Source organism: Equus caballus, chromosome 7 (genome assembly GCF_041296265.1).
Source record: "Equus caballus isolate H_3958 breed thoroughbred chromosome 7, TB-T2T, whole genome shotgun sequence".
NCBI lineage: Eukaryota > Metazoa > Chordata > Mammalia > Perissodactyla > Equidae > Equus > Equus caballus.
In genome coordinates, this window is record NC_091690.1 from 27,240,414 (window position 1) to 27,254,080 (window position 13,667).

General features: G+C 45.7%; 1 protein-coding gene across 2 annotated transcripts; it reads left to right on the forward strand.

Annotated features, from left to right (window-relative positions):
• The first annotated feature begins 3,465 nt into the window (after window positions 1-3,465).
• FOXR1 (forkhead box R1) lies at window positions 3,466-12,610 on the forward strand. Of its 2 annotated transcripts, none has more exons than XM_023644179.2 (6): window positions 3,466-3,828; window positions 10,083-10,157; window positions 10,258-10,508; window positions 10,752-10,978; window positions 11,842-12,080; window positions 12,533-12,610. In XM_023644179.2, the coding sequence occupies exons 1-6, from the start codon at window positions 3,768-3,770 to the stop codon at window positions 12,559-12,561; spliced, it is 882 nt and encodes a 293-aa protein (XP_023499947.1). In that variant the 5' UTR covers window positions 3,466-3,767; the 3' UTR covers window positions 12,562-12,610. The 2 variants fall into 2 exon arrangements, with proteins under 2 accessions (XP_023499947.1, XP_070128967.1); XM_070272866.1 differs by lacking the exon at window positions 3,466-3,828 and adding an exon at window positions 3,891-4,417.
• The last annotated feature ends 1,057 nt before the right edge of the window (window positions 12,611-13,667 follow it).

A 13,667-nucleotide genomic window follows, 5' to 3' on the forward strand; every position in this document is an offset into this window, starting at 1 on the left:
CTAGGAATAAACTGTGAAAAGACATTGCTCCTTGCTCATGGAACTTACATGGAACTTAGTGGAAGAGAAAGATTCCCAAAAGCGTGAACAAGTAAATAAATTAAATTTAAAAAGTGAAAAGTGCTATGACAAATGAAAGAGGAGGTGGACACTGGGACCCTCCTTTGTTTGGACGGGCCTGACGGAGCGGAGCCTGAAGTCAAGAGAGAGGGTCAGGGAGAGCTGCCCTGCAGAGAGAATGGCTTGGACTCTACTCCCCCACCCTAACCGCACCAGCCAAGAAAGGTTTAGGAGCCCAATCTTCTTATGCTGTTAGAAGAACATCAGACTGGGAGCCAAATTGTGCTGCACATTAGAATCATCTAGGGGGCTATTAAAAATCCAACACCCAGGATAGCCCATATCAGAATCAGAATGAATGGGGGTGGGGGCCAGGCATTAGTATTTTTCAAAGATCCCCAGGAGATTCCAATGGGCAGCAATGTTTGGAAATGATTGATATAAACATTTTTTTAATTGTGGTAAAAATAAACCTAACATAAAATTTACTATTTTAACCATTTGTAAGTGTACAGTTCAGTGGCATCGAGTACACTCACATTGTCATGCAACCACCACCACTGTGCATCTCCAGAACTTTTTCATCCTCCCAAACAGAAATTCTGTACCCGTTAAATGATAATTCCCTATTCTTCTCCCCAGCCCTTGGCAACCAACATTCTACTTTCTGTCCCTATAAATTTGGCTGTTCTAAGTATCTCATAGAAGTAGAATGGTACAAAATTTGTCCTTTTGTGTTTGGCTTATTTCACTTGGCGCGATGTTTTCAAGGTTCATCCATGTTGTAGCATGTTTCAGAATTTAGCCTTTTAAAGGCAAAATAATATTCCATTGTATGTATATACCACATTTTGTTTACCCATTCACTCACTGACGGACATTTGGGTTGTTTCCACCTTTCAGCTATTATGAATAATGCTGCTATGAACACAGGTGTACAAATATCTGTTCCAGTCCCTGATTTCAGTTCTCTTGGGTATACGCCCAGAAGTGGGATGGCTAGATCATACGGTAAGTCTACATTTAATTTTTTGAGAGGTTGCCCCATTTTACATTCTCCCCAGCAATGTACAGGGTTCCAATTGCTCCACATCCTAGTCAACACTTATTCCTTTCTGCGTTTTGTTTGTTTCTTTTTATAATAGCCATCCCAATGGATGTGAAGTGGTATCTCATGGTGGTTTTGGTTTGCATTTCTCTAATGATTAGTCACGGTGGGCATCTTTTCATGTGCTTGTTGGACATTTGTATATCTTCTTTGGAGAAACGTCTATTCAAGTCCTTTGCCCATTTTTAAATTGGGTTGTTTGTCGATGAGTTGTAGGAGTTCTTTATATATTCTGGATGTTAATCACTTATCAGATATGTGATTTATATGATATAAACATCTTAAATGGTACACTAATCTGAAAGGGCTATAAAAGGGTGGTTGCATTACAATAAATTTGCTTAATAAAACCAAAATGAAACACTCATAAGGAAAAAAATTGGAAGAATATACATCAAAATGTAATCAGTTATTATCTCCGGCTGATACAAAGAATGACTTTTTTATCGTTTTTTTTCTTTGGGCTTGCTATACTTTCAAGTTTTCTGCATCAAACAGGTATTATTTTTATAATTACGGAAATTATCGTTAAAATCATTATTAGCATTAAATGTAAAGTCCTAGAAAACTTTTATAAAGGAAGCCATTGTTTTCAATGTAGTTACAACAACATTATTGAGGGTCTCCTATGCGCCAAGTATTCTCAAAGTTTCTAGTCTAGTAGACAAGCACCAGGCAACACAGTAGAGGGTGGATGAGCTCTCATGGGGAACTCAGAACACACAAAGGGACCAAAGGGGGCTGCCTCATCCACTGGCCAAATCTGGGACAATTTGAGGATTAAAGAAAAAAAGGAGGGGGCCGGCTCCGTGGCCGAGTGGTTAAGTTCGCACGCTCCGCTGCAGAGGCCCAGGGTTGGGATCCCGGGCACGAACATGGCACTGCTCGTCAGGCCACGTTGAGGCGGCGTCCCACATCCCACAACTAGAAGGACCTGAAACTAAGATATACAACTGTGTACAGGGGGGGTTTGGGGAGATAAAGCAGAAAAAAAAAAAAAAAGATTGGCAACAGATGTTAGCCCAGGTGCCAATCTTTAAAAAAAAAAAAGAAAAGAAAAAAAGGAGAGCAATGAATTAAAATCTACTTTACGAAGTAAGAATCCTTTGAGTCCATGCTGATAACAATCAAATAAATAAATACAGGATAAGGAAGTGCTCCTTACAATAGAATGCCAACAAAATAGATGGAAAAGGAATGATTGATTTAGAAAAATCATCATTTTACACCCATCATAGTAATTATTGATTCAGGCAAGAATCATAAATGGATGCTAGAATTAGTGGGTCCAAACCAGGATTTTAGATCAAAATATTTCCCTACAGATTGCTTACTAATTACAACAGGGGGAAAAAGGTAACTCTACAGTAGAGAAACCTGGTGGATACCATGAAACCAAGTGATTCAGGTTAACATCACCAATAATGAGACAAACTGACATCATGGGCCTCTTGACGTGATGTACTAAGAAGGAAATAACATAATTTCTGTGGTATTCTTGCCCAAAATGCCTAATCTAAGTCCAGTTATGAGGAAACATCAGACAAACGTAATCTAAGGGATAGTCTACAAGATAAATGGCCTGTACACTTTAAAAATGTTAATATTATGAAGGATTAAAAAGGCTGAGAAACTCTCCAAATTACAAGAGACGTGAAAATGAAGTACACTGCACAATCCTGAATGTGATCCGAGACCAGAAAACAAATTTGTGTAAAGGACATCACTGGGACAATTGTGAAATTTGAATAGGATCTGTATATCAAATACAGTATTGAATCAATGTTAATTTTTTTGATTTTGACGACTTTCTCATTTCTGATTTTCTGGTTATGTAAGCCAATATTCTCGTTTTTAGGAAATACACACTGAAGTATTTATGGGAAAAGGGGCATGATGTCTGCAAATTACTCTCAAATAGTTCAGAAAAAAATGTGTTATATATACAGAGAGAAAAATAAAAATGTGATGAAATGTTAGTAATTGTTGTAACGGGTGCATGACAGGATTTAGATATACAGGAATTCTTTATAACATTCTTGGAAGTTTTTTGTAAATTTGAAATTATGAAAAACAAAATTTAAAAGTCACCCTTCAATCCTATCCCACCACGTACCACAGACGCGGTCCTAGATAAACCATAAAATCTATCAGAACTTCTAGAAAGTAGCTATTAATACTCTCACGGGATCATTCTTAAATGGTAGACCAATATGCTAAATAAAATAAGAGCTTTGTGCAAATGCAGAGGGGGAACAGGAGCTGGGATACCCCCCTTCTGGACCCCCAAGGTCCCCAAACCTCAAAATGAAAGCGCAGGAAGGGGCTTGAGGAAAGACGTCGTCGTCGTCTAGAGTGCTCAGTCGAGGCCAGAGGGGATTAAAGGCGTCAAATAGGGAGTCTCCACACCTGAGCGGGCTCCAGCTAAGTCAATCAGCCCCGGGGATTTGAGGACGTGCTCCGAGGCCTCAGCCTCAGTCTCTCCGACTCTCCCACCCGCTGCCGGGCTCTCCTCTCCCTAAAGGTGGACCTGAAACTCCGACACCTCGACTTCTGGGCCAGCCTCCATGGCCAGGTCCCGGGACTGTGGGACTGGGACATGGGGAACGAGTGCTTCCTGGCCTTCACCACAGCGCACCTGCCCTTAGCCGAGCAGAACCGTGAGTCCTGGGGGATGGGGGGGGGGGGGGGGGGGAGGGAGGGGGAGGGGCGTGCCCGGGTCGGGGGCTCGCGGGAGCGCCGAGGCCAGTCGGCCCCCAGCCTCCCCGCTGCCCGCTCCCCGAGCGCGCTGGGTCCGACAGCGTAGAGTTTCGGGGTCCCGCGCCCCCTCTGCTGAGTCCGGGAGCCCCCTCCCCTCCCCCACTTCGCCGAAGGCAATTGGGCCCCCTTCTGACTGAACGCCCCCGCAGGGCAGCGGTCCTGCCCCACCCGGTGGCCTTCCTCGCCACTCCGCCGCCCGGTGCCGTCCCAGAACTTTCTAGGCCTCTTCTCCGCCTTTTCTCCATGGCGCCTGTCACCATTTGGCACGCTACATATTTTACTCATTTTTAAAAAGTTTAATTATTAGTTTTGTTCGGGGCTTATCCCCACCTCTTAATACATTATCTGACCTCCGGAGGTGCTCAGTATTTGCTGAATGGATGGTTGACTGTCGTTGCCTTTAAAAATTTTTTTTCTTTGGACCTCAAGTGCAGAGAGTTGAGGTGATCACCCACATTCATGGTACATCATTGCCATCTGTTTGGCAAGGTACTTGGCTTAACTGCTTTTTCCCTTTCAACCCCCACCCCCACTTCCATCACCTCCCACACTCCCATATATTTACCCTGATCGATTTAATGTCTTTAGCTATGTGTAACTTTGAAAACTATTTAGCATTATTTCGTTTTTCTAGGTGACTTTAATTTACATAATGTTCATTGCTTTTTTCCCTACTCACATTGTTTTTGAGAGCTATTTTGGTTGCTAAATGCTGATCCGGTTCATCATTTCTGACTGCTGTATAATATTCTATCATCTGGATATACTTCCTTGGCATTTTAATTCTTGCTATTGGGGACCTAGATTGCCTCCAGCTCTTTGTCACCATAAGTAATGCTGATGAACATTCCGTATGTTCATTGATTTGAGAAATAATTATTTAGCACCTCCAATTTGCCAGGCACTGTTCTAGACACTTGTGATACATCATGAACAAAACAGACAAGGCTTCATGGAGCTTACATTCTACTGGGGCCGACAGACAACCCACAGAAAAAGTATATATGGTATATTATAAGATGATAACTGAGATGAGAGAGAAAGGACACAGAGGGTTCAGGAATGTGGGGGGAGGTGGTGGCAGCTATAGTTTTTTAAGTGGGGTCATCAGGTTGGGCTTCTTTGGGAACATATATTTGAGCAGAGAGTTGAATGAAGGAGGTGAGATAGTGAGCCAAGAGGATATTTAGGAGAAAAGTTTCCCAGGCAGAAGAAATAGCCAGTGCAAAAGCCCTGAGGAAGGAATATTTCCCTGGAGTTTCTGAGAAACAATAAAGAAGCCAGTGAGGCTGAATTAAAGTCAATAAAGAGGAGCGTTCAGAGGGTGTGGAGCAGAGATCAGGAAGATCCACTTTAAGGATGTTGGGGTTGACTTCAAGAGTAAGAAGGTGTGGTTAAAAGGTGTTGAGCAGAGGAGTGACGTGATCACCGGCTTCATAACCTCTGCAGTTGCATGGGGTGCCTATACTTGGTTTAATGCTCTACTGTCACTTTCTTGAGAATTTTAATGACTTTTGAACCAAGAGCCCCACATTTTCATTTTGCGCTGGGCCCTGCAAATTATGGGGCCAATCCTGCATGATCTAATTGTGAAAAGATCACTGTGGATGCTGTGTTGAGGGTACATTGTGAATGTAGAGAGACTAGGAGCCTGGAAGCCAAGAGACTGGTTAGGAGGCTACTTATACTCCAGACAAGAGATGATAGTCGAGTGGACCTCCAGGGTGGTAACAGAGCACAGTGAGAAAGTAGAAGTAGCTGGATTTGCTGATGGATTGGATGTGTGGTATAAGAGAGATTAGAAGATGACTCCTCTGAAGTTTTTGTCTGATCAAGTGGGAGGAGGGAGTTGCCTTGTTACTGAGAAGGGGGAAGCTTCTGGTAGGACAAATTTAGGGAGGAAGATCAGGAATTCTGTTCTGGACACGTTGAGTTTGAGACACTTTTTAGATGTGCAAGCAGAAATGTTGAGTAAGCAAGTGGATATATAAATCTGGAGTGCGGTGTGGACTACAGATATAAATTTCACCAGTCTTTGGTATATAGATGGCATTTAAGAAGTGAGAATAGAGAAGACAGAGGACTAAGGATGAGCCCTGGGGGCAGTCCATTGTAAAGAGATTAGAAGAGAGAGAACCAGCAAAAACTGAGGAAGTGAGCATTGAGCATCAAAACTAAGAGACTGTGTTCTCCTGGAAACCAAGTGAATAAAGTGTTCTGAGGAAGGGAGTGGTCAGGCGAGAGGAGTGCTGCTGAGAAGTCAGGTAAGAGGTGGACTGACAATTGGATTTAGCAAAGTAGATAATAGTGGTTTTGGTGGAGTGGTGGAGGCAAAAGCCTGGTTGGCAAGGGTTTCAGAGTGGAAGGAGGGGAAGTGGAGACAAAGTATAGACAATTCTTCCATTAAGTTCTGCATCAAAGGAAGGCAAAAATATGCAGTAGTGGCCTGGCACAGAAAATGGGGCAAAAGAAGTTGGTGTTTTTAATAAGATGAGGGAATTAACAGCATGTTTGAATGCTGATGAGAATGACAAAAAAATTAATAACACAGGAAAGAGAGGAGAGGCTTGTTGGAACATTGTCCTTGAGAAGGCTCCAGAGAGGGAGAAAAGGAGACAGACAGGTGCTATCCTTTGATCCCACTGAGATCACCAGTCTGTTGATCCTGTCACCTTTTCACTGCTCTCACTCACTGGATGTCCTCTTCTTCTTTAACTAACATGGAATTCCCTGGTCAGAGACGCTCACTCTCCTTCATCCACTGTCAAGGCCTTTGACCCTCCTGGGCTTTGGACCACTTGCTCTTGGCCAAACCACAACCCTGAGTAAATCCAACTCTACCAAGCAGGTGTTCCAAAGCCATAGATCAATGGATTGGTGATATTGGTGGCATCAAAGGAGAGTTGGGGTTGAGGGGGGCTTAGCTGGAAAGATGGGAGGTGATGCGTTTTTATGTGGTGCAAAAGTGAGAGAGATTGGAGAGCACAAAATGGAGACGTTGCAGTTACTGCTTTAGGTTAGGACAGTGAAAAAGACTGTTTAAAGTAGGATGGAAGGCAAAGCTTTGGAGAAGGGTTCAGGAACCTGATAACCTGGGTTTTTAGGAGAGTCATCGATGTATCTATTGAACTAGCCAAGATTTAAGGCAGGAGTAGTTGCTCCTGAATCTCTTAATTCTCAAGTTAGCTGCTGATGCAGTAAGCCAAACACTGAGACACCTGTGCTTGGAGGTGGAGAAAGGTTTATTCAAGTTGGCCAAGATAAGAAGGCCAGAGCATGGGTTCTCAAATCCACCTTAATAAGAGAAGAAAGCCGGAAGTGTTATAGACCTAGGGGGTGTGGCAGGAGGAGTTCAGAAACAAAGGGGTAATCCTGTTTCTTTCACTCCCTATAAGCCCCTGGGCAATCTGACTTCTGGGCACACCTGGGGGCTGGTTATCCGGTGATCCTTGAAGGCATTGTCTTTCATCTGTAAAACAAGGTGGTCAGTCTGTGTGAGCCCTGCAGTTACCCCTCAGGTTAAACAGGAAAACAGCAAATTGACAAGACTAACTTCTTTTCATAACAAGGTCAAAAGGTAATCTTACTGAATTTTTACAGTAACCCTCAGGGGCTGCCTTCATAGTGTTAGTGACAGGACCCAGGAGCTAAACTCTAAATGAGGGGGAGTGACCCAGAGTTTGGGGGATGACAGTAACAATGATTAGGATATAAGTTCGGATATTAACTTGAATATACATGCTCAGGAGGAGACAGTAAGGTGTAGTAAATTATGGTCCTGCCTGATTATTCTTTGTGATGGCAGCACCAGTTGCTATTCAGATCTCAGTGTGATAAAGGATTCTATTTCCCTGCATCTTTGCCAATACTTGGTATTATCTGTTTTTATAATTCTTGTCAGTTTTATAATTCTTTCAGTTTTATAATTCTTGTCAGTTTAAAATCCTTGTCAGTTTTATGTATCTTGTTAGATGTAAAGTGTCACCTTATTATTCTCTTGTGTTCTTGATCCTAGTAAGGCTCAGCATCTTGTTAGTCAGGTGTCCCTTCCTTGCGGGTACTGATTCATATCTTTTGCCCGTTTATAGACTGGTGTTAGCCTTTGACTTATTGATTTGTAGGAGCTGTCTATCTCTTAGAATGAGAACTTTATGAGTTAAAATTTTTTTCTGGTTTATTGTCTATTGATTTTTTTCCCCTTGTGATGTTTTACTTTGCAGAACTTTTAAATTTTTATGTAGTAAAATATCTGCATAAAATGTATAGATTAACTTGAGAGTAATTGGCATCTTTATAATAAATGTTATATGTCTTTGTTTATTCAGATCTTCTTTTATGTCCTTAAATAGTGATTACATCTTTTTCCCATAAAGGTCTAGTCCATTCTTTATTGGGTTAACTCCTAGGTACTTTATAATTTTGGTTGGTATTGTGAACAGTACCTTTTTTAAAAAAAATTTTTTTTCCGGTTTCTTAATGCTGATATAGAGGAACCATACTGCTTAGTGTGTTGCTCTTATATCTAGCAAACTTCCTGGACTCTTACTGGTTCTAATAATTTGTATATAGATTTTGTATGGTTAATTATTTTTTTGTGTAAATAATGAGTTTTGCCTTTTTCTTTGCAACTTTGTATCTCTTGCTCCTTTTTTCTTTTTTGAATACTATATTGAACGCTGGTGATGTAATGGACATCCTTTCTGATTACTGAGCTCTTCAATAAGTATATCATCATTTTCCAGACAAAAACCTAGATTCATGTGTAATATGATGACACTCGTGGAACAATGAGGGGGACAGAAATAGTTCCCCTTAACCCCAAGGAGCGAGTAGTGCCAAGCAGATAACTCTTATACCTGATTGACTCTTAGCCCACTATGCATTCATTCATCCAGTTAAGTTGAGCTCCTCCCATGTGCCAGGTGGTGAACAAGACAGACCTGCAAATAGACTTTAAGCAAGTAATTACAATAAAATGTGTGCAATGGGAGTGTTCGGACAGGTGGTCAGAGAAGGCCTGCTTTAGGAAGATGTTTAAACAGAGACCTGATGGGTCAGTAGCAATTAACTAGGCAGGCAGGAAGAAGGAAGAGTGTTTCTGGCAAAGGAAACAGCTTGTGAGAAGGCCTAGGATCAAGTGTGGTCTGTTGGAGATGAGTGGAGAGCCTGGGAGGAATGACTTAACACTGATGGGAGCCAGGGCCTTGAAGACTGTCTCAAGGAATTTAGGTTTGGCCCAAGGGCAATGGAAACCCATCAGTTTTACAGAGAAGGGTGACAAGATTGGATTAACATTTTAGGAAGGACACCCAAACTGCTATATGATAAGTTAAAGAATAGACATAAACAGACCATTCAGGTTGTGGCTTGGACTAGGGTGATAGGACTTGGTGACTGATTGGGTGTGGCTGTACCAGAAAGAGAAGAGTCAAGAATGATTTCCAAGTTTCTGGCCTGAACAACTGGTTAGGTGGTGGTACCACTTGCTGAGACAAGGAATCCAGGAGAAAGAGCAGGAAGATGGAGTTTAGTTTTAGAAATGTTGGGGCCGGCCCGGTGGCACAGCGGTTAAGTTCACATGTTCCGCTTCTCAGCGGCCCGGGGTTCACCGGTTGGGATCCTGGGTGCGGACATGGCACTGCTTGGCAGCCATGCTGTGGTAGGCGTCCCACATATAAAAAGTAGAGGAAGATGGGCACGGATATTAGCTCAGGGCCAGGCTTTCTCAGCAAAAAAGAGGAGGACTGGCAGTAGTTAGCTCAGGGCTAGTCTTCCTCAAAAAAAAAAAAAAAAAAAAAAAAAAGAAACGTTGTTCCAAGTGCCTGTGGGTTATTCCAAGTAAAGACATCTCATAGGCAGTTCTACTTAAGGGTGAGCAGAGAAGTCTGGGCTGGAGGTAAAGACTGGGAAGCCCTAAGTTTATGGGTGGTTTACTGAAGCCACAGACATTCATGAGGTCATTCAGGGACAGTACTTGTGGAGCGAAAGGAATGCAGAGGAGAAAGGGAAGGTCAGAGAGGTAAGGAGAAAACCAGTAGAATATGGTGTCATACTTCCCCAGGCAGGACCCACAGCCATCTCTCAAGAGAAGCTTCTGGGACCACATTGGAAATCCTGGGATGTTTTGACCCTCGTCTGTCTTTCCTTTTGCCAGTTGCCAGATATAGACTCCGAATAATTCCGCAACTAAAACTACCTCTGGAAAAAAAACCCAACCCTGATAAAGATGGTGAGTAGAGGGGCATGAGTTCTCTGACGTGGCCCTGTGGCCTGGGCTGGACACCTAAAGCCATTGAGCTATGGCACACAATGCCTTTGTGTCTTCACAGGTCCAGATTTTGAGCCCAACCTGTGGATGTGGGTAAACCCCAACATCGTGTTACCCCCTGGAAAGCTGGAGGTCCCAGAACCTAGTAAGGGAGAGGATCTGACGAACACACTCCCCTCCCCTCAGTCACCTCGAAAAGAAGAAGACTTTGCCAACTTCTCAGAGGCCACAGTGGTGGAGTCGCTGCCGCCTTCCTCCAGCGAGCAGTCTCCCGCTTGGAAACGGTTTGCCTCTTCCTCCAGCAACTGGGAGGTAGGGATTTCTGGGGTTGTGGGCCAGACTTGGGCTGTAGGCAGGGTGGGCACAGGGATGATACACCAGAGAGTTCTATTTTCTTAGGAATAACAAAGGGTTAATGGGTTCAGAAACTCACTGTGCCCTTGTGTTGGGGAGAAGCCCAGATGGTGGCCCTAGACCACTACCCCGTCCTGCCAGTTGCACCCCTGGAGTAGAGGCCGTAGAGTCAGGACCAGTTCCTACTCTGTGCTCCTTTAGCTCACAGAAGAGGAGGAGGCTGAGGACCAGGATGACAGCTCCTCTGTGGCTCTCCCGTCCCCTCACAAAAGGGCCCCCCTCCAGAGTCGGAGGCTTCGGCAAGCCAACAGCCAGGAGGGGAGGCTCTGGTCCCGGCCCCCTCTCAATTACTTCCATCTAATTGCACTGGCATTAAGAAACAGTTCCCCCTGTGGCCTCAACGTGCAACAGATCTACAGTTTCACTCGGTATGTGCCGGGGGGGGCCCTCTGAGGAGGGGGAAGGGAGGGGGTCAGGGCGCTTGGTCTGATACCTTCCAGTCTGTCCCAGGCCCTGGGCTGCTGCCTCGGTTCCTCCATCTGGGTCTGAGAGGATAAGTGTATTCCCAGTTCTCCTTGCCCAGGCACTGGTTCTAGGTTGTCCCCCAATATGTGTCTACGCATCACGTGTACAGGCAGATGTCTGCCCTCACCCCCTTTCACATCTAAGCAACCCAACCTTTTTATGTCTTAGTTCCTGAAAACACAAATTCACCTGGGTCATCAATTCTTCCCCCTTCCCTCTCAAGACTATCCAGTATAGAATCTGGTTTCCCCAACAGTTTCTCACATGCTTTCTCCTTGGATCGTCCTGCCTGGCACAGCTCCCTGTGCCCCCAGGGACCAGAGGAGCCCAGTTGAGAAGGGGCTTACATTTAGCTTTGATAGTGATGTACATATGAGTATGAGAGAGTTTCTCAGAAGCGTCTCAGAATATGTATCCTCAAGTGGTGTCCGTCCTTGACCAGGATTCCTCGTACAGGGGTTGGTTGGCCTGATTGCTCTTCTGTTCCTGTTGCAAGTCAAAGTCCTGAGCCCTCAGAGGGAGGGAGGAAAATGAGCCTGGGAATGGGGACAGTAAACTGGGTTTAAAAGATGAGGGTTTGCACAAGCAATGCACCAGCTGGAGGTTTTGTCACGTGCTCAGTCTGCAAGGCAGTTCTAGGCCAGCTTGCCATTCTCCACCTCGAGAGAAGGGCTGAGGCTCCTAGCCCCTGGGGGAGAACATTCTCAAGGGTAGGGCATCTCCCAAAGAAATCATGCCTTTCCTTACCGTTCCTCCCTGTCCACAGACAACATTTCCCCTTTTTTCGGACGGCTCCGGAAGGCTGGAAGAATACTGTCCGTCACAATCTCTGTTTCCGAGACAGCTTTGAGAAAGTGCCGGTCAGCATGCAGGGTGGGGCCAGCACACGGCCTCGATCCTGCCTCTGGAAGTTGACTGAGGAGGGACACCGCCGCTTTGCAGAGGAGGCCCGTGCCTTGGCCTCTACTCGGCTGGAAAGTATCCAGCGGTGCATGAGCCAGCCAGGTGTGAGGCCCTGTCATGTGTGGGGCTGAGGGGACCTGAAGATCCTGAGTGTGCAAGGAAGGAGCCTGGGTCACACCGTGGGGGACACCTTCTGTAGGACGGGGAGAGGATAGCAGTCATCCGAGACCCCTGGGGTGGTGCCTGCTGACGTGGGACCCCCCCCACACACGCATGGGACCTGAGGAACAGGGAGTTGATGGAGAAACAACTGAGGTGCCATCGGCCCTACTCACAGCCCAGCAGCCTAGGGAAATGGTGACCGTACAACGTGAGAAGCATGGTATGAGAGGTTATATGCAAAGGGGGCTTTTTCTTTTCCTGGAGACCAGGTGTCATTTGGGCCTTGGGAGGGGAGGAGAAGTAGATCATCTGCCGTGAGTGAGCTTCCAGGCTTAGGGAACAGCAGCTGCAAAGGGCAGATAGATTCCTTTGACTCTCCTCTTCTCTTCCAGATGTGATGCCCTTCCTCTTTGACCTTTAAGTCCAAGAAGCCAGAGTCAGCCCGTGCCTTATTAAAGTTACCTGCAGCAGCCTTGTGTGTGTGTGGTCTCTGAGGATGGGAGTGGGGTGGAGGTGGTCAGCTCTGAGGTTGGAAATGGGATGGCCTCAGAGCTGACATGCTCCAGAGGCAATGGCGCAGTTGCCTACTGTGCAGCAAAGGGGGCCCATACTCTTCTTCCTGCAAAGGAAGAAAATACTTGACTCCTCAGGATCCTGGAGCAATTCCCACTTTTCTGGGTCATGAAGATAGTTTTGGGAGATGCCAGTTTGTAGCAACCCTGCAAAAGGCCCAAGGAAGCACCACCCCGTCATGGGAGTGGATGTAATCAGTTGGGGACAGTGAAGAGAAGTTTAGGGAAACACCTCATTTGTGGGGCAGTTGTAAGAAAGACAGACCCTCATAGGAGGCCATGAGGAGCAGTGAGAAAGGCAGGAGGAAGGAATTTCCTGAGAGAGGGAGTCATCAGGCTCAAGTCTCATTTCTCCCATTTAACCATTGGGGGTGAGGGATGGGACCTCCGACCCGATATGCATGGCCCTTCCCTGTGCTGTTTGTCTCCACCATACCTCCAGCAGAAGCCAGAGTCCTTAGAGGCTGCAGATCCCAGCTGGGCTGCTGTGGCTTTCCTGGTTGCAGGAGACTGTGTCCGGGGCAGGGCCAGCTGCCGGCCTCAGGTTTGAGGGGAAGAGGGAGAAGCCTGGGGGATAAGTAAGAAAGGAATGAGGTTGGAAGCTGTGTCAGGATGCCATAGACATTGAGACAGTTTTGCAAGAGAATACTGGATTTCCCATGGGGCTGAGATGACCATTCTCATTCCCTGTTCTGCTGTTGCCTCACCCCAATAGGCCTGCGCAGAAACATGGCTCTACCCTCAGACACCAGCGCCCCCACCCCCTCCAGGGGACTGGGCATCCTCCTCTCTGGAGGTGGCAGTGAGTGGTACTTGAGTCTTGAGGGGCTCCCAGGTCTCTGCAGTGGGTTGGGGTTGAGGTAGTCTCGCTTCATCTTTCCTCCCTGTCTCCTAGAGCTCCAGGCTGTCAGCTCTGACATGGCTGCTTCCCACTGCTCCTGCGTCCTCGTTCCAG

What these genes read in the sequence shown, in the direction of transcription:
- FOXR1 (XM_023644179.2), top strand. Translation starts at nt 3,768, where the DNA reads ATGGGGAACGAGTGCTTCCTGGCCTTCACCACAGCGCACCTGCCCTTA. An exon ending in GCCCTTAGCCGAGCAGAACC is followed by an intron (nt 3,829 to 10,082) that starts GTGAGTCCTGGG and finishes TCCTTTTGCCAG; the next exon opens with TTGCCAGATATAGACTCCGA. An exon ending in ACCCAACCCTGATAAAGATG is followed by an intron (nt 10,158 to 10,257) that starts GTGAGTAGAGGG and finishes GTGTCTTCACAG; the next exon opens with GTCCAGATTTTGAGCCCAAC.